Consider the following 25,836-nt stretch of genomic DNA (forward strand, 5'->3'; position numbering starts at 1 on the left):
TCTACTGCGCTCATAAATGCAGGGTAAGGATTCACTACTCATATGGGGCAAGCGGAACTCCAGAAAATGATTTTTGCGACTTTCAAGGTCAGAGTTTGAATGCTTGCACTGTAGTGTTGTAGGCGAACTTCCTGTGTCATCCACAAAATCGTCACCTGAAATGTTTCTACATTTATTTCACAACTTTTCTCTCAAATTTCTCAAGACTTACCATCCATGACTAGTAAAGTTGACTACTTACACTATATTGCTGGAACAATTCACATAATATTTTTCCAAAGATGTATGTAGAAATTGACCACACATGACTGCATATTCAGTACACATACTATTTAGTTGACACAAAAAGGTTTTGAAAATACGAGCAGAACTGTTCATCACTTGCAGGAGTTCATATGTACTTGAACATGTACTTCCGTACACCAAAAAAATCGATACCCACATGCTTCAACAAATACAAGATTGATTTTTATGAAGACATTTGGCAACACCACTAGTGATTTTTTTTCTTTTTCAAAAGTCTAGATTAAATTGCAACTCCACTCTTATCTGATGCACGAGTGCTTCAGTTTCAAACAGAATATAGACACAGGCCTAAAATTAAGGTTGCGATACAGCAGTCGTATAATTAATTGCATCGTATCAGCCACGCACGGCGGCTTGCAACGGGAAAAGCATCCTGGTTGCCCATACTTACGGGAGGATATGGCACGTGGACATCATGAGAAAATATAACTGAAACATCTGTTGTCATTCTGTTATAGCTCCCCATACAGGCAGACTTAAATGAGTCAAATTCAACTTGAGTCCATGCATAGCACTTAAATTAAACAGATCCACTACCCATGTGAGGTTTTTATGCCTCTTCCGTTTACATATCATCCATCTGACGTTACTAGACACACACATACAAATAAACCACTGTCACGTGCGACTGGGCCTTAACTGATGAGAGTGTACACACACCCCGATTCATCTAGCACTGTGGTCTGGCTATAGATGGGGCTGTTACACTCGATATACTGATGCCACCACAGCTAGTACTGGCTTGTAATTTCATCTCCGCAGTGGACACAGATAGCCAGACTCTGCATACAGACAATGTTTTCATGCGGAACCGCACTTCTTAGATCACATCAATAGTTAGGTCACGAATAAATGTCTTGCATAATAATGATGACTAACAGAATTAAGCTTGTAAATTTGATAAGAAACCAACTATCTGTCGCTAACTATCTCCCAACTCTGCAAACAGAAGAAGAAACAAATGTCGAGTTGCTGGTAGGAGATTAAAAAATAACCTTTGACCTAACTGCTATTTAAATCTAATTCATCTAGCAGCCGGCGGCCGTGTTTGAATATAACAAGTCCATCTGGTTGAGTATTAGAATAACAATAATACGCTTCACTACACGCACTGCTAGCTCTATTCAACCAGAGTTGTGCAGAAAATATTATATATAGTTTGTCATCGATCCATCAGTTCATTAAGATATGAAAGGCATTGGAGCCAGGTTTGGAACCATGAATATCGCCAGCGCTGTCAAAAACTTGCCTGACAAAATGAGTGGCATCCCATCCAAGATTGACTCTGTCTTTCACAGGGTAAGTAAAATTAAGTCATTTTTCAATACCTTAGGAAAAACAATTTTTAAGTCTGGCATACCAATTTTACCATATGGATTTGTGAAATACCAATCAAGTACACATCACAAGACCAGTTTGTTCAGCAACGCTGTGGCACTGTTAGCGCACACAGTACTGGTTATGCAAACGTCAGATATACATGTACACACAGCAATCGTTATACAGACACGTATAGATGCAAGCATGTCATAGCTATACCAATACACCACTCGGAACATCTGAAATAAAATATGAGTTGGCCATGCACACATGCCACGCAGTACAGCTGTTCCGTTTCCCACTATGCCGTGTCAGTACTTATATTTATATTAAATTTCAGCGGCAACTGTTGTCCCCTGTTAACGAACCACTGGTACCTGCACTAACTCACACATGTACAGAGCTACACATGTTTATGCAAGGAAGTGAATCTCGGGAAGTGCCAATGGATCAATAAATTCATGTCATCAGCTAGAAATTTTTATAAAATATGCTATATATTTTGTTTAAGAATTTAAATTTCCAAGACTTCTGTATTGAGTGTATTCAACTTGAATCATCTAAGTGACAGGTCATTTTTTTTTAAAATTATTATTTTTCTTTTTTGAATAGTAATAGTAGGCCTATTATTCCAACTGTCTATATTTAATATGTTAGATTTTTTTTTATTTGAACCAATTTAACCTGTATTTTCACATTTATCCTTGGAATAAATGCTTACAATTCACCCCAATTATACTTTAAAAACATAAATGGTAATTTACATTCTGCAGATTTCTCTTTGGGAATGGGAGAAAATTGCAATGAAAGTCTGGATTAAAATCATCCAGCCAAAATATAGCTTTATGAATAGAATTTGCCATTATGAATTTTTGCTTCAGTGAATTTATAACATTTGTAACTGTAAGCCCATCTATCTGATGATAGATATACCAGAATTATAGTATGTGAAATTCAAGGAAAAGGTACGCAAAAAAATTAAATTAATAACAATGATCAACATTACAAATCTTAAAATCTGGAGTAAACAGTCGAATGTAGGGCACACATGTGCTCCGTATTCAAAGAAATCTTGTGATGTAACTTTATGCAACACCGTACAAATTGTACATACAAGATGGATCCCTGATGATAAAAACTTATGGACTGCAGAAAATGACAGAGCTATTGATATACATTTAAGTTAGTGCTGTCGTCGGCACCGTTTTTTAATGTCGACATGTCGATATAATTCGTATTCTGTCGGTCCAACATACGGGCTATCTCTAGTCTCGGGCCAAAACTGCATGTGGCTCACGGTTTGTTATGAACAACAGAAACCGGCTGTGAAGGAGGCTACATAGCGATGTTGTTGGAGTGACATTCAATTTCGGAAAAAACGACACTCGACCATGGAATTTAATTTTAAGTTTGTCAGTATATAAACGGATAAAGTTGTACATTTTAATTACTTTTGCTTCTATTGAACAGCTAGCAATGCATACTAATTCAATGTGTCCCTGACTGTTCAATAGAAGCAAAGGTAATCAAAATGGACAGCTACTTTTAAAGAAGAAAAAAAGTTAGATTCTGAGATTTTTTTTCAAAGCTGGGTAAAGTTGTACATTTTAATTACTGTTGTTTCTATTGAACAGCCAGAGACATTGAATTAACATGCATTGCTACCTGTTGAATAGAAGCAAAAGTAACTAAAATGTACAACTTGATCCAACTTTGAAAAAAATTCTCAGAATATTTAACTTCTATTTTTTTTTAAAGTAGCAGTATTTATTTCTCTGGTTCCAACTTTCAATAACAAGTAATTTAGGGTCTATAATTTTTTTTAAATTTTTTTTTCTGGGATATCACATTTTTGTTGTTGCATTTTTAGGTAAATCGTGGTGCATTTTTTGGCTTCCAAAATCATGTTTTTATCCGGTGCTTACATTAAACTGATCTGGGCGGTTAACAAAGTCAGTATGAATCAGTGCTTATTTTGACATTGGTCTACATAATTGCATGTGTGCTAGCGTGCCCTAAACAAAACAGAATTTGACACAATTTTTTCAGGGCACACCACTCGAAAATGTATTGTTAAAATGACAACCGCGAAAAAATACAATTTTGAATATCTAGATACGTTTCCCCACTACAAAATAGCATCATAATTTAATTTTTGTATACATTTTCAATATCTTAAGCATCAATTTCCCACATGCACGTAGCAATGTGCTGTGACTCGATAGACAAGCTTAATGGAAGTATTTTGACAGTAGTAGATGGGCCGTTAATTATGTCACATTTTGCTTGTTGTAAAGTTGCTGGGTGGGCACTTATAGGGACATAATTATAAGCGCTTAATGGAACGAATATGGCGTCTCTACTTCAGTACAAAGTACGTCATTTCTCATCAAGTGAAAAACTGACAAAATTAACAAAATATCATGAAAAACAAGAAACGTTAAAGAATCAACAGACTTGAAATTCTAAATTGCACAAATATACTGACTACCAATTCTAAATATAAATTAGCATGACCATATCTGTATCTGTCGTTTCACGTACAAACACCATCGCTGGTTGTCGCATATGTTGAATAATAATAATAATAATATCTAACAAAAATTCAGCCAAAATTTACGACCGGGAAAAATGTGAAAGTTGATCTGTACCATTACTACTGTCAATCTGATTTTATTACAGCTAAAATCATGACACTGGTTTCCCCACTGATCATTACTTGCTTGGAATGAAAATACCAAAGGTTAAATGGGCCTTGTTGGTGCAGATGAACAGTGTGTAATACAGCCAAGAGCTGTAATTTAGACACTACTATAACAAGTATATGGGCAATTCCAAGCATTGCGGAATGATGCAAACTGCCTTTGTACGAATTTCTTTTTGATGCAGCAGCCAAATATGTATTAACAGCACAAGGTGAATAGCATAATGTTAAAGTATTTTTGGTTAGTGAATGATTAAGGTAGGAGAAACTTTTCCAAACCACCCTAATTTCCTAATTTGCATATGCAAAGTTCGTTGCGGAATGATGCGCACGGGACCAGTATTTTTTGCACTAAAACATTTTTGACAAACTCTGTGAGTTTAGTAATCTGAGATATTAAATTTGCCACTTAATCTAAAGCTTAGGATGTAAACTGACAATTGTCAGTATCGATTAAAAAAATTTGGGCATCGTCTCTTTATGCCAAATTTTCCGACACTAGGTCACGCTATGGAATGATGCAAGGAGCGCTATGGAATGATGCTGTGTGTAAAATCCCATAGAAAATGAAAAGCAGTCCATGTTTGAAAATAAAAATAAATAGATCAATAAATTTGAGTAAATTGTGTTTTATATACTTGGCTACTTATGTTAGCTGACAAATATCAATATTTATCCAAAAATATTTATCACCGATTTTTTAAATCAGATAACTTGTGTTGCATGGTCACATTTTAAACTAAAATTATGTCAACATTTTGCTAGTCTAAAATTCTTGGAAGTGAAATTTAGCACTGGGTGTTAGCCAAAGGATGTAACATAACAACTATCACCATCTATCAAGAAATAATCATCACTGTTTTTATTTTATCGTAAATTTAAAGAAAAAATCCTTGCAATCCATGAATCCTTATGGCGCTTGGAATGATGCAGGGGTTTTGTGGAGTTATGTCACTTACAATGGTTCAGGCAATGCTGAAACATCAATTACTGTAAAGATAATTCTGTGCAATGCATTTCAGAAAGTTCTAACCCAAAATTGTGAATATTTTTTTCAAACGGGCACATTATGAATTATGCATCATTCCATAACGCTATGGAATGATGCAACTTTAATTGGTCGTTACATCACCGCAAATTAGACTTTTTGAAAATTATTTTTGGGTCATTGGATAGGGATGAATAAATTTGCTTTGCATTCTAGTTTCAATGAAAATCAACCTTATTTTAAAATTGCAGTGGTAATAAATGATACTTTTGCGTTGCGGAATGATGCTTTTAATCGCAAAATTGGTACTCAAACAATGCTGACGGCTACACGTTATAAAATTTGAAAATTTCTGGTGTTTATATTTTGAGCTACTTATAAACTTTATATTCACATGCATAATTTGTTTCCAAAATTTTACAGTACAGAGCAGTTGCTGTGTTTTTAGTTTTGCTGCTTTTACCAGTCAAGAATATGCAAATTTATGCAAATTAGGATGTTTTTCTAACAATGGACACCATTTCCTCCTAAAAAAAACGTTTTCAGAAAATATAGCTTTTTAGCTACAATATGAGACCAAAATCACATACTTGACTTGATTTTTAAATTTTGACAATTTGGGCGAGGTTGCTTGGAATTGACCATATGCATTTCTATAGGTTTGGTTTTATGGCACACCTGTTATGAATTTAGCCTTTCAAAACATTGGCTTTTAGGATGGCTTTACAGAAATACATTATTATGATAATTACAATTATTTGTTCTACCACTCTGTGAATCTGTACGCTGGGGGTTAAATAAAAAGTAAGTGATGTGACTGCAAACATATGGCAAACCTAAATTCTGCATGCACATTTATTTTTATGCCTAGGAGCATGAATTTCAAAATAAATATTTTAACTGAAGAAAAATTGCTTTAGAAACGTGTGAATGTTAAAAAACCAAACAAAAAAGAACAACACTTTATTGGTCAAAATTTGGTCAAAAGTCCAAAACCGGTCAACAAGCCTTTTTTAAAAACAATTCTTTTTAAACATTTGAACGGACATTTTTTTACAATAAACATTTAGCCCATTAAAGCCATATTATAACATTTTCATACAAAATAGATTAGCAATATTTCTTTGACATAAAATGTTAGCTTTTACTGTCAGTATATCCCCTTTTATTTTGGAGTTGAACAGCTAAGGCAAAGCAAAGCCAATACATATCACTTCTTCGTTCGTGTTATGGTACGATCCTTTGCTGTGTAGATCACCATCCCGCACACCATGTGTACGTACTGTGTTATGAACATCGTGTATGTATTTAATAAAACGACGGTTCCTGTGTTTTATTCAAAATCTCGGATTTTAACAAAACTACAGTACCGTACCTAGAGTCTTGATTTTTGCAGGGTATGTTGGTTTTTATAATTGTGTAAAAAGAAAAATTTTAAGGGCGTCCTCCACAGCAAATGTTATAATATGGCTTAAAGGGGGCACATAGGATGATAGGATCACTCAAAAGTAATTAGACATTGTTTTATAATTTTATCTTTAAAAGTAATAAATGTATAAAATAAATGATGCAAGGAATCCAACTAGCATGGCAGATTTCTGAGAAAATGAGTAGTTTTTGAGAAAGCGCTAAATTTGATTTTCAATGCCAATTTAGTTTGGTTGATCATAAAAACTTCCCCAAAATATACAAATCAATGATCTTCATTGAAAAGAGTCTAACATTAATTACAAACAATCATAAAGAGTCTCTAGAGATAATGATTATTCCTGATATATTTTGATGAATTCATGTACACAGTACCAGAACACATTACTCCAAATTCATTGGTTATGGAACTTATGGATCTTGTTCATATAAATGTACAATGTCATTTAGGGCTCATATTGAAATACCCTACCACGTTTTCACACAGAAAGAAAGCTAAGCCTCAGGAAAGCTTGGTCATAAAACGGATGGATTATATGCATCAGTGATACACCCTGCCCAGGATTTTAACAAAAGAAGGCTAGCACAGGAAAGCTGCAGGATGGCTCACACCTTCCTGTGTAAGGGAATTTCAATATGAGCCCTTATGTCAAATATCTTCCTTTTTATGAAAAAAAAAACAATAAAAAAAACAAGAATATTTTCAGCACATGTTAGCTTATAAAGCTAACAGAATTTTCCTACATGACCTGTTTTTAGCGAAATGAACCAGCTGTCACCCACAAACCCCAATGCATTTAAAGTGTGATTAACAATGTGGTTACTGTACTACAAAACGATGCTTTTAACAATCTCAAATACGGAAATTCATCGATTTGGAATGTCAGATTTCAGGATGGTAATAGACAAATATGATTTATCATTTATACAATACATGTATATCAAACATTTTCACCGACAAGGTAAGTAGGGGATGAGGCTATTGATCTGATCAAGGACCTTTAATTAACACAAAATGGAATTCACCATCAACAGGCAGAACAAGATTACCAAGTTTTAAAATGACCCGTTCTGACAAAACCATTGAGCAAGCTGTATACTATACATGATACATATTGATATTTCATGATTGCAAAGAAACAACTGGACAGTACGACAAGAGAAAAATCAACGTCCCCTTGCCATACATCAAGGACTTTCTGAGAAATCAGATCCTTCCTAGTACATCCGAAGGACAAGACCCCAAACACCAACAAATGTGGTGTAATTTACTAAATCAGCTGCCCCAAATGTGAGAACACTTATGTTGGCGAAACAAGTAGAACTCTAGGCAGTAGTAGGCACCCGGTTAAAAGAACCCCCCGAACAGCAGTCGGTGACCGCAAAGCTGACATCAGCATGAACGATGTGAAAGTCATCGGCAGGGAGGATCATTTCTGGAACAGAAAGATCGGGAAAGGCATAGAGATAAAGACAGTAGACACTAAAACCTACACTCAACAGGGACGCTGGATACGACCTGCCCGCCATCTACAATGAATGATCTGCTGACACTTGACCACCATCGGGTGGTTAGCTGGGTGAGGTGACCGGAGGGTTGTAAACACTACGGTGAATGAAGACGCTGTGATGTGTCGCAAGCTATCTCGCTGCTAACCAAGACTCTAAAAAGGGTAACTTTTCAAGCAAATGTCAAGAATGACAGAATCCATGCTGCTATTTCTTGATTTTAAGCGCCCATGCCCCAATAAGCATCCACCCAGGGTATTTTCAATTTGCTAAAGGGTACCATTAATGTTGAAGTGACGGATAGTCATAGACGTTGATACAGTGAAATAGCTGGAGAATTAGAAGTCCTGTGTAAACATGCCATATATTTTCTGCATCAGAAAACCCTTTTATAAGGTATGTAAATTTGTCGCTTAATGCCGAGATGGAAAAGAGGAATAACACGTTTTAGATGTACTGCATTTGAAGGCTCCTCCAGGTCCACCACTCTACGCATACTACCAACAATCAAGTAAGGGCAATGATGGAAAGTTTCATTGGAGAGCATGAACACCTGATCTCCATTGTGAAAAGAAGACAACTCCAGTGGTTTGGCCATGTGATCAATCAGATGGAAGAACAGTCTAGCAAACACCATTCTGCAGGGAGGTACAGATGGGGTAAGGAAGAGAGGAAGACCAAAGAAGACGTGGATTGATAACATCAAAGACTGGACTGGAGTGAACTTTGAAGGACAGAGAACTTTGGAAATTATGCATCTCTAAAGCCATCACTATGTCGCCCCAACGGCCTCCTAGCTATGGGACATATAGATAGAAATTTGTCTCATGTAAAAAATAAGCACCCACCCATAATGACTTTGTAAGCACCCTGGGCGCTTATTGGAATGAATATGGTACATACTTTTCAAGATATGAGTAATTTTGTAAATGATAACTGTGACATTTTTGCCTTAAATTGCTTTAAAAAATCCAATCAGGTTGAGATTGAGCTCTAGTGCTGCTACCCCACCATGCTAACAACCCCATATGGATCTCCATTCTCCCCATATTGGGACAAATAAAAAACCTACCACAATGGAACTCACATCCATTCCATACTCCCCTACTTAAGCCTGTAGTGTTGGCGCTCATTTATTGAGAAATGAACACATAATTATTTACAGAGTCCTCTAATATAAGTTCACTTCTAAAGTCCCCTGTCAAACACCATAAAATTAGGAATTTCAAAACTTTTAAGGCAGGTCCGATTCGAGGGGAGCATGATCTTAGTGTTGGCGGCCAAATGTTTTTAAAACAAATAAAAGCTGACACATAGGTACATGTAAAAGGGAATGGAATGGGTTCTTATTAGGAGATAAGGCTTGATACACTGTTGGCTTGATATTTATAAGATGTCACTTCTGCCCCATTTGCATGCTTTTTCTTCAGATGTGGTCAACACACCCAAAACTTTTTGTTTTAATATATGGCCTTCAGGCCCTTCACTCAAGAACCGCAAGACCTACAGAAATAAAATATAGATGCAATTATTGGCTTACTGGGACTCATTTCCTATACATTATGTATTTTAAAATGAATTAGTATGATGCAGTTTTTTGAATAAATGGCTAAAATTGGAATTTAAATACCCGGTATCCGTGAAAAATATGGCTCCTGCCATACTATACCACTGCAAATTATTTATGGAAATGTCATCTTTACAAGCCCAGATCACAAATATCAAGTTCCTTCTATAATCTGTGCCCACTGTGATAGCACATGCACCATAGTCCTCCAATACCTATAGATGCATTATACGTACATGTAGTAGAGAGCTTGATACAGACTGTGAGGGCAGTATGCTGATTTGAGGCTGTTTCAGGTAAGGAATCTCCACTTGCTAATTCATGGATTTGTCTGTATAGAAATGACCTGTAAGTGTAATTACATTACCCATTCACCTATTTATATGTCCAGAATTACCTCAACCACTTATGAGGTGTGCTCTCAATGTATCAGTCAATAATTAAACCACAAAATATTTTTTTAAAAGGTTTGTCTCTCAAATATTTTGCAAAAAAGCTAGGCGCTATAGATGCTTTCTTGAAAAAAAAGGTAAGCGCTGCGCAGGATTTTTTTTAAAACAAACTTCTTGTTTTTGCCGCTACACAGCCACTTTTTTCTAAAAGAGAAAAATCTGTAAAAAAGGCCTAGCAAAATAACCAACCTTTTTTTTGCCTAAATAAATTAATGTCAGTATCTTGTCACCTATAATTGTCTCATCAAGGATTTCTTGCCGGAGACTTGCCGCTTTCTCTTTCCTTGACATCTGCTGAAAGTATATTGCTATGGCTATACCTTGCCGCAAATGAAAACTAGAAATGTCACAGATTTCGACGCATGGCGTCACTATGGGACAAATCAAATTTGGAAAGATTCTAACAGCTAAATATATGTCAAACTGCATGAGTAGCAAACAAACAAACATAACCTCACATGACCTTTGACCTGGTCACATGTTCATATGAGATTAAATTTTAACCAAACGTCTTAACTTATCAGTTGTATTTTACAAGTTGACCTTTGACCAGTATATGACCTTGAACTCCACCCAAAAAAACTTCAATTTGACCGCAGATGACATCCTGTGACCTTAAATTGACCTTCAAATTATGTGACACAACACCAACATGTACAGTACATGTAGACTACCTTGTATACTTATGCCCCAACTTTGGTTGCAATAGGATTTAAACTGTTCATTGTTTACATTTATAATCCCCACCAATTTGGACAACTTGCCAAGCCTTTTTATCACAATTGTGATGTGATCAAGCTGAATGAGGACCTGTTTGCAGATAATTGATTTAAAAATATAGCCGATAATAGTATTCAACTTCCTTTGTATTTTAATTGTTCTGTGCAACACTTACAATGTAAATGATCATATTAAACTTATAATCTTCCAAATGTAATGGAGTTTTCATTGAAAAATTAAATAAAGCTCTGAAAATAGCACATACCATGAAATTTAAAATTGCATTTTGATTTTGCTTGACAAACAACTCATTTACTTGATCACATTATAATTTTGGCTAATTATTTTAGCACATGTTTTTTATTGCATTGATCACCCTTGATCCCTAGCACGCTTTTTTTTTTTTTTCTAGCACGCTTTGTTACAAAGTTATTCACCTTTTGCCTGATAAAATTAACAATAAAAGTTAAACCCCCCCCCCACTTTAAAAAAAATCCAAGCTTTGAAAAGATTCACGTCAAAGTTGCATTTCTGTCTCACAACACATGCAGAAAGTAATCAAGAGTTTAGAATATTCTGCATGCTTTGTACAACAGGGTCAGAATTTCGGCGAGAATCCACCAATCGATTCTCGTAAACAGGTTTGCGTGAATCAAGAGTTGATTCTCACAAACTTTTGTAGTTTACACAGAAGTTGATCTGCAAGAATCAAATGATTCCCGCAAATATTTTCTGCAAGAAACTATCATGATTGATTTCGCACTGTGAAATGAAATTCTGACCCTGTACAAGTGTATCTTTCAGAACTGCATCTTTTTATAGTGCTATTTAACCGAACACAATGATGTTTGACATTGTGAATTAGGTCAGATACTAGGTGTGTGAAACAAAAATAGGCTACGGTTCTGTACCTGTTCTAACAACTTTTATCGTATTTCATTTTCAATTTATTTAAAGCCAGGGGGTATATAAAAAAATTACAGGTCTAAGTGCATTTTTATCTACATACCTTTTTTAAGAGAAATTTGTATACCGTACAGTATTCCATGACTTGGGTATTAAAAAGAAATTTTTCTTTCATGAACTTCCAAAAGTGCTTTCTGTTTTCCATTCCAAAAAATGGGGCAATTATATGATATCAACAAGTTCCACGTTTCCCAAAGGGTATTATAATTACAGTTTATACCCCTGGGGAAACTTAGGACCTTGCGAACCCTTTATATTCCAATTTTTTTTTCTAAATAACAAACGGTACCATACATCAATAACAATGCCCTGGAAAAATACCAAGTTGGTTTGATAAAGTATATTCAAGGTCAAGGATGACTTTATTGACTTTAGTTTAAACAAAGGGTCTGAACATAATCATACCATTTCCACACTAACACTTGGGGTTTGTAAAATATGTTTAATCCATAATGGGAGAAACTATTTTGAGGTTCTAAAAATTTTTAAGAAAATCATAAAGCATTAGTTAAGGGGGTACCGTACTACACCCCTCCATAAATTTGTGTCTATTTTTGCATTTTTCTCAAAAACTAATAACACAGTGGTAACAAAGGTTATGTACCGTATATTATAGGGGCAAGGAATCCAATTACTACATTGGAATTTCAGTGACCCAAGACAAGCGGTTTGTTATTTATGATAAGAAATAAGTTACTGCTAGAATGTACCTCACAGGAACCAAGTTTGGGCCCAGGAGCTCGTGGTCAGGCATAAGGCCTGAAATCACCCTCCACCCATATTCAAGTCCTGTTCAGCACACATTTTACCCTGCCTTGCTCAACTCCCAGTATAAATTGTCTCCAGGAATCCAGGTTTGTTTGTGCATTCAAATTCTCTAGCAAACTTCAGCTAACTCAATTGAAGATTACAACACATATTAGAGACTGACCGATCAGGTCCTTATCTGAATCGGCCGATCAATTATCTCTTTGATCTGCCGATTCGATCGCCGATTACCAGTTCCCCAATTGTAAACAATGGCTGCCATCACCGTGAGTAAATTTCACCCGTATGTTGAAAGGGTTCTTTTCTTGTATGCAAAGTATTACCATAATTATGTATGCTCTGAGCACAAAAAACACACTCCCATATGCATTTAAAATACTGAATTTGACCATGATTATTATAAGCTCAATTTTCCTTTTCCCCCTGATGTCCCAGTCCATCGAATCATTCGATCGCCCCATTTTAATATTGTGTTTACGTTCAAGTCAGTGTGAGTTTTGCACACGGCCCGTAGCTCTCTCCAATCTGACACGCACATGTGTAACCCGGAAGTGTTGAGTTTTGCACGCGGCCCGTAGCTCTCTCCAATCTGACACGCACGTGTGTAACCCGGAAGTGTTGAGTTTTGCACACGGCCCGTACGGACGTGTGTAACCCGGAAGAACTACAATTGTAATGTGCATGCGGGGAATTACCTGATTATCTCAGCTGCGTGCCTGAATCACGGTATGATTTTATATATGTTTATCGCCTACAAAGCTTGTTCTTTTGCTACATTTCGCTTGATTTAACTAGTCTAATTCAAAGAAATATACCAATAAATGAATACTTGTTAAGCTTCAACAATTACTTTCATGATATTGGGTGATCGGTGCATTACATCGGCGGATGAAGGAAAAATCGGCCGATGCAGATCACTACCGATAAGCTAATAATCGGCCCGATACGGAAGCTACCGATCTGATCGGTCAGTCTCTAACACATATCAATCACATGACTGACTTCTGTCATAGTCATTTGTATACTCATGTGATACTACATACACTAACTACTAACTTTTGACATGCTTGACTAGATTATTTAGAGTTCAATTGTGTGCCCTTGATTGCTATATAATTTAATATTAATGATGTACCACCAGTACATCATGATATTCAGGAAAAACAAATTGCAACAATAAATTTTGTATGTGTACATGCAAGCCAAAACAAAGATCATTAAAAAAAATCAACCATTTGAGCATGATGGTCAGGGTTCTCCTTCCAGCATAATTTTAGCATAAAAAAAACTGCTATGCACTATTTGTTTTGTATGATAGCAATTCTCAAATTGTGCATGCATCTATAGCAGTTTTTTTTCCAGCACAGCACAGGAATTTAGTCCTTGACCAATGTCCATATTTAAAAAAAAAGAGAACTGGTATGAGTTCTCATACTACAGTCTTACTAATACTAGTCTCATGATCATCCCAAAACATTGCATTGTTTATGGGCATACCATGCCAGTATTACGTAAAAAAATGTGGAGAAAAAAAGCGCTGTTCATACAAATCAAATGACTCATCATCATTTATGATATTTATTACATACATGCAAAAAAATATAGGAAATACAATACAATGACACACACATCATGGAATTACACTAACTGTACATGTATATACACTTGATCTAGACAATCGATAATTGCAAAAACACGACAGCAAGCTGTTCATCTCATGATCTGACTGTGCTGGTGCTGTGCAGTGCAGTGTTGTTGTATACACTCACTGCCAGTCATCATGACAGTCTGTTGATCAACTTGATTTCATGTGTGTGGCGAGAGTGATAATAATAATTTTACTAACCTGAAAAGGGTTGCTATCTCCGGGATCCGCGAAGGGATTGTCTTCAAAATCGGCCATGTTGATGGTTTGTTCCTTTATAAACAGGCCAAAAAATTGCTTTGCTCTAAAGGCTGTTAGTGCGTAGAAAACTCAAGCTTTACAACCACACAATTTACGTTCAATATGATTGCTTTCGGGTTCGTGTCGGCCGGAAGCTGTCACGAGAAAATGGCGGTGGTTTTGAGCATGCGCAGTTCGTAATTACTGATTTTGGCAGATGACGATGACGTCATTACGAGCAGTCGAAAAGGGGGGTGCCCTGCATATAATTATGGATCCTAAATTCGGTTGGAATACTTAGTAATTGGGCTGAATTAGATTTTTTTTATTAACGCGCCTGATGTGAATATAATTGCATAACATAAAAGCTCATGAAAAAAAAAAAAAAAATTAATAAATTAAAAAAAAACCTGCTCCCCAATTCTACACAAAAGTTGACAACCATGAGAGTTACCCAATCTTTCAAAGGCCCCCTTTGCAATGATTTTTCATCAAATTTCCCCCCTTTTTCATGCAAAATCGAGGACAAAATTTCAAACAACCCCTTTTTTGTAGTTTTTAATGACCAGAATTTCAAACACCCCTTTTCAATGATTAGAATTTCAAACACCCCTTATCAATGACAATATCATTGACATAAAATTTTCTCAAGTACCCTTTTATCTAAATTTAGCTGACAGTGCAAATTTAATACCCCTATTTTGCTGATTTCACTGTCAAATTTCACGGACAGTGCATATTAAAATACCCCATATTTTCCCAATTTCGCGGTCCTAGGCCTACTGGTAAAAAAATAACCCCTTTTCTGCGCAATTTGGTAACTCTCATGGTTGTCAACTTTTGTGTTGAGTTGGGGGCCGGGCCAAAACCAAACAAACAAAACAAACAAACAAACAAACAACAACAACACACAAAAAAACAACACCAAAATATTAAAAGGGCATTTTGTGATTTCATCGCCCCACTTTAGCAAAGATATCGTGAAATTTGAATTTCGTTCTGGTAGTATATACCAGAACGAAATTACAACACATTGTCTATGGAGCAGTCACATAATCATGCATAACCCGCAAATGCAAAATCAGAATCAACTGAAATTTTGGGAATAATCTTTTTTCGTGGATAGGCCTATCTGTGGAAAAATGTCATAAAAATAGGATGCTAGGATCACGAAATACTCCTATAACACACCTGTGCTGCTCAATTTCTAGTGAGCGATTTTCTACTAAGTTGCCAAAGACACTAAATATCGCTCGCTGCAATGGCGGGCACCAGGAATTTTTTGAGGGGGGCATCGGGGGCCAAAATCAACCAATTTTGCCCAAAATTGTCACAAAAAGTGAAAATATGTGTGATTTGGGGTTTTTTACCTCAAAAGTGAGGAGCAACTGAGGGGGGGGCAAGAAAATATTGGGGGGGTCAAATTCCTCTGTAGCACCGCCACTGGCTGCATATCGGCCAAAATTGAATCAAATATCAATTTGTAAACATTCAAGTTTCAGCCCTCAGCACTTCAATGTAGGGGCCTATTATCGTAAACAATATTAATATGAATAATCTTCACACCTAGTTATAGACAGTGATTCAACCACTCGCCTTACCCCATGAGCGGGTGATTGACCACTCACCTAAAAATCTCATGGCAAGGCCTGCCACAGTCTCACAACAACAATGTTTATAATAATTTCTAGGAAATTGGGGTATATGAATTTCCTAACCCAGTATGGTCTTTGTGGGGTGGTGGTGGGGGTGGGCGGTGTTGACCCTTGCTGAATTCAATCTCTTTACACCCCCCTCCCAGATAAAATTTTAACACCCCAAATAGTGTAACTTTTGAACATTGGCCCGTAAACACAAAAGTTTATCTTTAGGGAGTGTTCATAAATACTTTGGTGGGGGTGGTTGGAAAAGTTTGAACCTCGGACGTCAAAATTTTTTTGATCCCCCTAAAAAAGGGTGGATTTTTTTGATCCTTTTTATTATGGTCTAAAATTTTTTGACCCCCCTTCATGTCCTAAAAAAGAAACCAAAAATATGCATCCTTAACAGTGGCATAGATTTCTTATTGATATTGGGGTTTGAGAAAAATTCTCCAGTGAATCCAGCATCTTTTGCCGACAAAATAAGTTTATGATACAAATGCAAAAAAATTGGCAGTTTTTAGTTTAAAATGACCAAATATGGGGTTATTGTTGGTTTGAGACACATTCGTCAACATTGGAGGATGATTGTATGGACCATCCCCCTATCAAAATATTGGGGGGATTTATCCCCCATCTCCCCGGGATCTACCCCTATGGTCATTAACTCATTAGCTAAACAATTACCGTTTGGAGTTATTATACTCATTGGAGTCATAGTGTTACAGCCAAATTGTAAAGTGCGCACATTTTGTTGATTTAGATTGAGAGTACAACATTGATGCGCGTGGAGCGCGCAAAAAATTTTGAATGTACATGCCTTCTCGTACATTTTACCCGGAATTTTTCCCTCAAATTTTTTTGATCCCCCCTATTAAGGACTGAATTTTTTTTTGATCCCCCCTTTTTAGGACCCAATTTTTTTTGATCCCCCCCCAATATTTTCCCCCCCCCCCCCACCAAAGTATTTATGAACACTCCCTTATAGCCCTACATATAATAGGGTCCCAGATTTGAGTAAACAATAGGCCCCCCATATATAAATTGGTTTAAAAAAATTAAAGAACATTTACAGATGTCACTAGCATCATTCTATTAAAACATCGTGGTAGTACCCCCTGATTTAACCTTTCCAGCGTGTGTGACACGTTAAAAATAATACTACGATGGTTAATCTAGTCAAACCAGGTTTAAGTGTAAGCCATCGGACATATAGGGTGACACTTTCAGAGAAACTGACATTTATTTTGCGCACATAAGAAACGTTGATTAAAAATTTGGATTATTAGGATCCTCTTTAGAACTTGACAGCATTTCTACATTTTTAATGGTAAGATTTTAGTCAAAAATAAAAAATAATTAATTAGTCGATATGCGGGTGTAACCGGTTTTGTACATTTGGTTTTAACACTAATCCGGCTTAACGCCTGCCATTTTTGCTTCGCTGTTGTCGCCTATTGCTGTTGAATTCTACATGGGAGGTTCTGTCATCCCATACTGACCATTTTTTTATTCGTGTATATATTGTTAACTTGACAGGATTACGAAAACATGGCACACAGTAGTGAACCGAGATCCTATGCCAACGAGAAGACACCATCTACAGGGTCTGGAGAAGCGGATATAGCGAGTGATCCAGCCAGTGGTGGATTCTTTGCTGCTGATTACAAGAAGTAAGCTTACAAAATTCACTTAGCACTTTTACATACATGCATACCGGTACATTAAACAACACAGTCAGCATTAGCCGGCCATAGACGTTATTACGTCCATGATTAGCCAAGGTATCTGTCGTATAAACTGCATATCAATATTATTCATTCCAATGCCATGGCATTTTTATAATCATTATAAGTAATCATGTTGTTGTTAATTGAGTATTAAATCAATTTGTAAATAAATAATTAAAATGTTTTGCCAAGTTGATGCAAGTCTTTTTATTTTTTCTGTCTTAACACTTAAGAAAGTTCCTGCAATCTTATTGGTTCTATAGTCTTGTGATATGACACAATATCACACACTTAAAGGCTTAATGTACGATTTCCTTCAAATTTTAAATTTGTCAAATGTTATATACTCAAAATGCTGAAATAATACTAGTAATGATCGGGAATGGTTTCTGTTAATTTTGAGCTGAAATAACGAGGTAAAGTGAAAGAAACACTGCTTGTTATTTTGGCCGTTTAACATGCAGTTCTATAGGAGGACATAAAGTCATAATTCTTTGAATTATGACTTAATGTCAAACTTTGCTCTGTTTACCTACAAACACAAGAAATTTGGCTGATTCCATTTAGGTGCAAGTTGTGACATGTGTAAACATTACAAATACGCCAAAAAATCAGGTTTGAAAAAAATTAACCAAATTCATAAGATCGTACATTATGACTTTAAGAGCGTGCATGTCGACGCGATATACGCACTATTTAAATCAATCGGGAGGTCAGGGTTCGATTTAGAAAATAAAATTTACATGCACAACTCTGGTTTTTTCCTCAAAATGGGCTGAATAACACAAAATTTTGCATGCACAGGCAAAATTCTACATGCACAGAGCCAAAGTTACATGCATTTGTGCATGTAAAACCCCTATAGGCGGGGGTAGGAGCAACAAATTATTCATGACAATGCGTGAGATTTTGCGTGAGATTTACTACCTAAGCGTGAGATTATACTACCTTGGCGTGAGACCGTGAGAAAGTGACCCAATGCGTGAGACTCACGGCCAATGCGTGAGAGTTGACAGCCCTGCTGCCCACATCAAATAAATAATGTGTGCATCCACCTATTGATGGAAACAATGATCTAATCCGATTGATCAACTAATATGATAAGTGGCTTTGCGAGTCACGAACCTGTCTAGCTCGAAACGGCGCATGCCCGGATATCAATTTGTTACGTCAGTTGACCGCGAAATATAATTTCTGTATTGTTTGGTTGCCGCATTTTGGATCCAAATAGCATTTTTGGACACGTTTGGACACAAAACGGGAGTATATGGAGAAACTGACACGAGTTTGAATTACTGATTACACTAGTTTTAAGTTTCCGTAAACTGCCGCAAATATTCAAATGGTTATCATTTAAATTTCCTTTCCTTTTATATTAATTTTACTGGAAAATTAATTACCGGTATGCTTGACTTTCCATAAGTTCTAACTTTTAAACAAAACATTTGATTTTTTTTAATGGGAGTTATGATATATATAATGCTTTTTCACTCGTTTAAAAATCATGGTCACCCTGGTTAGTATAATTTTTTAAAGAAAAAAGCATGATTTGACTGCTAAATTGGGAATTTAACGATGTACTTCCGTGTGTGGAATATTTTCTCCACTAAAGAGAAAGTACAAATCAGTCGAGCGTGTGGCGGATGAACAGATTACCACAAAGGAAGTTTCAAATGGTGTTTTAAGTACCCCAAACAAAGAAAAGTGAATGGAGGTTAACTGTGGGTAATCGGATTATATTCGAGCGCTCTCCTCTTTTCTCATCTTCTCTGCTTAGATGAAGTGCTATTTCAGCAACGTTTTTGGTGTTACGTGTATCATAGGGCCTTTACAGATAGTTTGCTAAACATGTAACCGAATTACAACCCGGTCTGTTAACCGTGTAAACACATTAAAAAATGTTTTAAAAAAAATGTTTTGAAGTTATTTATTTTTTCCAGTTTTTTAGTGTCTTTGGATTGGACCTAGAGCTAATTTAAAATGCTAGGATCATTCATGGTTGACATTAAAAAAAAGAAGAAAAGTAGGCATAGATAGAGGTTGTGCGTGAAATTATTGATTGGCTCCAAACAAAGGATTTGAACCAGTGTCCTTCACCGTAATCATGGCACAGTGCAGTCCATTCAATTACAACCTGGCCCGTTAACCGTGTTTTTACACATAAAAAATGTTTAAAAAAATTCTTTTTTCAGTTTTTTTTTTCCAGTTTTTGAATGTCTTTGGACCTAGAGCTAATTTAAAATGCTACTATTTGCTAAGGTCATTCATGGTTGACATAAAAAAAGAAGAAAAGTAGGCATAGATAGAGGTTTGATTTGATTTGTTCGGATTTTGACAACCCTGGATAACCCAAGAAAGCCTCTATTGAAGCTTATTTCCATTGGGGTCCATTTGAACACCGGGACGGATTGGGAACAGTCAGGGGTTAACACCCTACTCTTTTCGAAACTGGCTGCGAAATCCATGTACAGGTATAGCTCTCTGCACACGGGACCCACGGCTTAACGTCCCCTCCGAAGGACGGAGTACTTTCATGATTCATTTACCCAATTCTAAACGAACCATGGGGAGAACGGAAGTCTGAATTTAATCTACAGAAGTTGCCAATTAATTTCAGACTTTTTTTTTCCAAGTCAATATCCTAGCAGGTTGTGCCTGAAATTATTGATTGGCTCCAAACAAAGGATTTGAACCAGTGTCCTTCACCGTAATCATGGCACAGTGCAGTCCATTTAATCAAATGTTGTTATCAACCTATTTGATCGTAGGGCATGAACTCTCGCGGTAGATTGCAATCATGTTTTTATTGAATGCATTTGAGTTGTCCGCCATATTTTACAGTATGATACATCAATACAGAACCTTGATAGGATGTAAGCAAAGTTACCAATTGAATACCTGAGTGGAAGAAGGGCCCAAATCCATCAAAACTGTTTTTGAGATATTAAGAAAAAACTTAATATTTGCAAAAGTTTTATAGACAGAATGTTTTCATCTTCAGAGGACCTTTAATACATGAACATACAATACTACATACATTCGAAATTAAATATGATGTTTCCATGGCAACGGTACAGGTCTTAATACGAGCTGGAGTTGGGCCCTTCTTCCACTAATATACTGCAAGTGCCAGTTCCGTGAGCAGATGTGGTATAAATAGCCACAGAAATTTGATAATTATCCATTAATTGCACAAGTAGAAGCATGTAATATGTTAGCAAGAAAGTTTATTGTAGTGAAAAGCAGATTTCATGGGTGAACAAAATTTCTCTTATATTCCAATATTTGTGGAAGAAGGGCCCAACTCCATGGAGTTGGGCCTTTCTTCCATAAAAGCCATGATTAAGTGTACATGGAAGACTATTTGGAGAGTGGATTTTGACTCATCTTTCACACACAAGGAAGAACAGTCTGTTGGCAATAGAATGTTGGGTCAAACTCATTTTTGTAAAAATTTGGAGTTGGGCCCTTCTTCCACTCAGGTATTCAATTGTGTTCATGTCATCTCTATTAATGATTTCAAAAATGCATTGAATTTGTATCCATTTTGAATTAATTTGTATGACATGAGTACAAATTATAACTTAAACACACTACTAAGGGCCTTTTTTTTTTTAATTTCAACCTTTAATGATCCCAGCATTTCTGCCAGGTTAGATAAATATGTCCATACATATCAAAGTTCTCACCTGCAAGAAAAAAGCTGTTGCATATGTCAGAAAAAAATCTTATCCAGAAGGAAAAAACTTGTACATCTTGAAATGTATTTTTGTATTTTCAGAATTTTATGAAAGGTTTCCCTTTTTTTTAATTACATGTAGATATAAAAATAGCAATTTTGATAAAGACTAAATAAAGTAAATTTTAAAACATTAATCACACATTTACATTGTATGCATAAATTAAGAACATTAAATATACTGGCAGTCCCATTTTTCAGGTGAAATCAATTTTGCCCCAATTCCTGTAATCCCTTTTGGGATGTCGACAAGACTTGTTATTCAAGGTTGGAAACCATACAAATACTGCTACTAAAAAAAATGCTGAAGTTGGATAAAGTTGTACATTTTGAGTACTTTTGCTTCTATTGAACAGTCAGTGACATATTGAATCAGTATGCATTGCTAGCTGTTCAATAGAAGCAAAAGTAATTTATCCAACTTTGTAAAAAAAATTAAGATTTTTTTTTAGCAGTATTTACACAGCGGGAAAAAGTGGGTAATTCGGTAATCTCATTACCGGGAAGCTTTTACTGCCAGCGGAAATCTAGGGCAACTTGGCCTGAAGTTGATGTGAATGGATAAGCTTTTAACCCATAGAAAATATGTACGCAAATTGCCCAGGCAGAATTCCCAATCCTACTTCCTGGTTCGTCATGTTCGTGGTTCCCAACCGACAGTTTTGATCAAGTATTACATAGTGCGTAATGGGATGAATGATATAACAGAAGCCAGCAAAAGCGTTACCGTTAGCCTCCACTACAGGGCTACAGGCCCTTCATTATTACTACGTATTTAGCCAATAATTTGATGGTAGAGTCTAACTTTGTTTGTGTTGCTTCAGGGCACAGAGGGAATTGCTGTGTCTAAAAATAGCAATTGTGCTGGGTTTCCCAATCACAGCGATCGGCACAAAAGGGCGCATGCGTACATTTAATTTCATACACAAGATCGATGCATTTTTGTAGGGCGGTACTGAGGGCTGAAAAAAAAGTTCAACATGGGCGGAGCTAGAGTGGTAGACAAGTTCTGTTGCGAGTTGAATTTCCGAAACTGTCGTGGTATTATACTGGTTAAGTTGTGACACTTTGATGGTATACTTTGTGAGTAATTCATGTAACAAAGTGCTAATTGTGTTCATTTTTTCAGCTTATTTAGGCTCATTTATGACTTGTCATTTAAAAGGAAAAATCACAAAAATGTTGCACCAAATCGCCCTCATTTAGGTGTCATTTTTCAAACATTTTCAACATCTGCGGGGGGACCACCCCCCTCAGACCCCCCCCTGCACCGCATGCGCGGCGGGAAATCCAACTTCCCGGGAAACTTTGCATTTTTACAGCCCTGAGTATTTATCTGGTTTCCAACCTTGAATACTAAGTAATTTTCTGGCCAAAAATTTTTTTTTTTAATTAAAAAAAAAATGGTGCCGACCACAGCCCTAGTTTGTAATTTTTGTATAGAGTTTGTATTTAAATGGATAACATTTACAAAATAAAATTTTTGTGCATGTAACTTTTTTGTTCATCCATGGCTTTGTCTTTTAGACATTTCTTGTTTATTTTTTATTAATTTAAATTGAATTTCCCCCTTGTCTCTTGTGATAAAGAATTTTTTAAACAATAGTATCCACTTAAAATTTTTAAATCCTAAAAATATTGAAATTATACATGTGGTCATGTTTTTTGAGGTGGGACCCAATTGCGTCACATCTTGCAATTTGTCAAAAATCAACTCCTTTTTTGTATTTCTGATTATATTTCAAAAAGTTTTCACCCAAACTATGTAAAAGTATATATTTTTAGAAAGCATTTATTGTCAGAATTGCAAATCTGTTCAAGTTTGAGTGGATATACAGGGTGTGCCAAAAAATATACAGGGTGATTCCACTGAAAAATACCTTAAAAATTACATTTCTTTACCACTCCAATATTTCTACATAGTATATTAAATTGGAAAATGAACTTGGTATTTGGAATGTACACAATTAGTCCTTTCATTAAATATTTAGTTTGCACTATATTTGTTAAGCCCATTGTGTTATACAGGGTGTGAAAAAGTTGTATTTTAAATTGTTTAATTTAATGTAAATTTCCCTAAGTGCCATTTGTAAGCAAATGCACTTCAAATTTGGAAACAAAATAGTTTAAAGAATTGCTATAATATCACATTTAAATATCCAATTCCATATAGGGTGTTTCAAAAATCAATTTACAGTGAATATATTGTAACAATGGTACATGTACATGTAGGCATATGCACAATTAGCCTACATCAATAAACTATTAACAATAACCAGAGATCAATATGTCATCAGATTAAATCCTTTGACTGCAATAATCTCCTTTGAGAAGATTTATTTGATAGATATTTCAAAGATAAAACAATTTAAAAGATCTATTTATGACAGATTAGATTTATTTTCAATTTTTCATTCCTTTCTTCATGCATGCAAAATTTAAAGCCCATTGTTTTGCATGACACACATTCCCCTGCATTAATTAAAAGCTCGTTAAATGCTTAATTACTAAGTTTATTAAGATTAGCTAGGCAATTATAGTTATAGAAAGTTAAAAAATAAGATTAACATTATGCAAATTGCATTTTTACTGCTACTAGGCAACAAAGTGCATAAATTTTATTATTGAATACCAACTTCTCATTGGATTTGCACAGAGCTCCTCCTCTACCGGCTCCTCCTCTACCGGCTCCACCCCTGGCTAATTAACTTAATTAAGCGGTTGTAATTAATTAATACATTTGTTCAACTGTATTTGTTACTATTTCATTAGATTAATAATTTATCTTCAAAATGAGACCAAAACCATTTCTTCATGATGGATTTAAGCAAAAATATATGAAGAAGAAGAAAATTGTTTTTGGAAAATGTGACAGCTCCACCTTTTTTGGGTGCCCACCTCAAAAAACATGACCATGTACATGTATGTATTATTATGGAAATTATTTGGTCTACCTTTTATTTACTCCATAGACATGAAGACTTAAAATCAATGCTCGACAGCAATAAGGACAACTTGAAGTTGGAGGCAATGAAAAGAATTATTGGGGTAAGTAAATACAATAGATGGGCAATATCCTTCTGATATCAAATAATTTTGATTTGTTGAAATTGGCGATATAAATGGAATACAAATTTTTATGGCAAATTATCAAAAATTGATATTTTTTGCCAACTAAAGATGAGAACCATACATGTAAAATCGATAAATTTTGCTGTAATTTAGTATAAACTAGAGTCAATAGAAACTGGGTACACAGCGAATAGCTATCTGGCAACCATATTTTGACCTTTTGACCCCAAAGTAAATATTTACTTTTGCAAATTCGCTGTGTAATTATGTAACGGGGGGAAACATTGAATTGTACAGAAAAATGCTTTATTAATATTATTTTCTTGCATTATCTGCCTGTTCATCTGATCATTACTATTACTGTACGGTAAGGCATCTTGATAATATTACAGCCATTGACTGTAATATTACAGGTAAATTGTCCCCTGGTTCAGTTAAGCCTGAACATTGAACAACAGAGTCATACATGTAGCTACAGGGTGTCCCTGAAAGAACTGAATCATTGGAAAGTGATATTTTTGGGTACTTTAACATTTTAAATTTTGACAATTACTAACCACTCCGTTTTTGAAATACAAGAATTTTACTAAACTACTTCATTTTCAATCCTTTCCATGGAGTCAAATCCCGGGAGTCAAATATCTATTTAAAATGATGCCTCATGCACTGATGATGTGCAGTGATTAGCACTCCGAATACAGATCATCGATTGATATTTGAATCCGTGGAAAGATTTGGAAATGAGGGACTTTCGTAAAATCCTTATATTTCAAGAACAGTATGGTCAATTGTCAAAATTCAAAAAGTTTGTGATAGCTGATTTATTCTTCAACCACACCAGTCATTTAGTTATGTTTAGTTGTGGTGATAAAATACCCAAACAATCAAAAACAGTGACGTTTCTAGTTTAACATTTTTAAATATTAAACTAGAAATGTCGCTGTTTTAAAACATTAAAATGTTTTATTTTAATTATTTTGGATTAATTTTAAATTTTGCTACCGATACATTGTAACTAAAGTGAAAACATTCAGTTAAATAT

General features: G+C 35.5%; 2 protein-coding genes across 2 annotated transcripts in view; one reads left to right on the forward strand and one right to left on the reverse strand.

Annotated features, from left to right (window-relative positions):
- Positions 1-14,778, reverse strand: part of LOC140159020 (secretory carrier-associated membrane protein 1-like) — a 98,311-nt gene extending 83,533 nt beyond the window's left edge. The window contains 1 exon segment of the mRNA XM_072182341.1: positions 14,575-14,778. Coding sequence (XP_072038442.1) covers positions 14,575-14,631 — 57 coding nt within the window. The 5' untranslated portion in view covers positions 14,632-14,778.
- The window catches only part of LOC140159019 (AP-3 complex subunit beta-2-like), a 61,103-nt gene continuing 36,547 nt past the window's right edge, over positions 1,281-25,836 (forward strand). Inside the window, 3 exon segments of the mRNA XM_072182340.1 lie at positions 1,281-1,605; positions 17,793-17,926; positions 24,695-24,770. Coding sequence (XP_072038441.1) covers positions 1,495-1,605; positions 17,793-17,926; positions 24,695-24,770 — 321 coding nt within the window. The 5' untranslated portion in view covers positions 1,281-1,494.

The sequence above is a fragment of the Amphiura filiformis genome, chromosome 8 (assembly GCF_039555335.1).
Source record: "Amphiura filiformis chromosome 8, Afil_fr2py, whole genome shotgun sequence".
Classification (NCBI taxonomy): Eukaryota; Metazoa; Echinodermata; class Ophiuroidea; order Amphilepidida; family Amphiuridae; genus Amphiura; species Amphiura filiformis.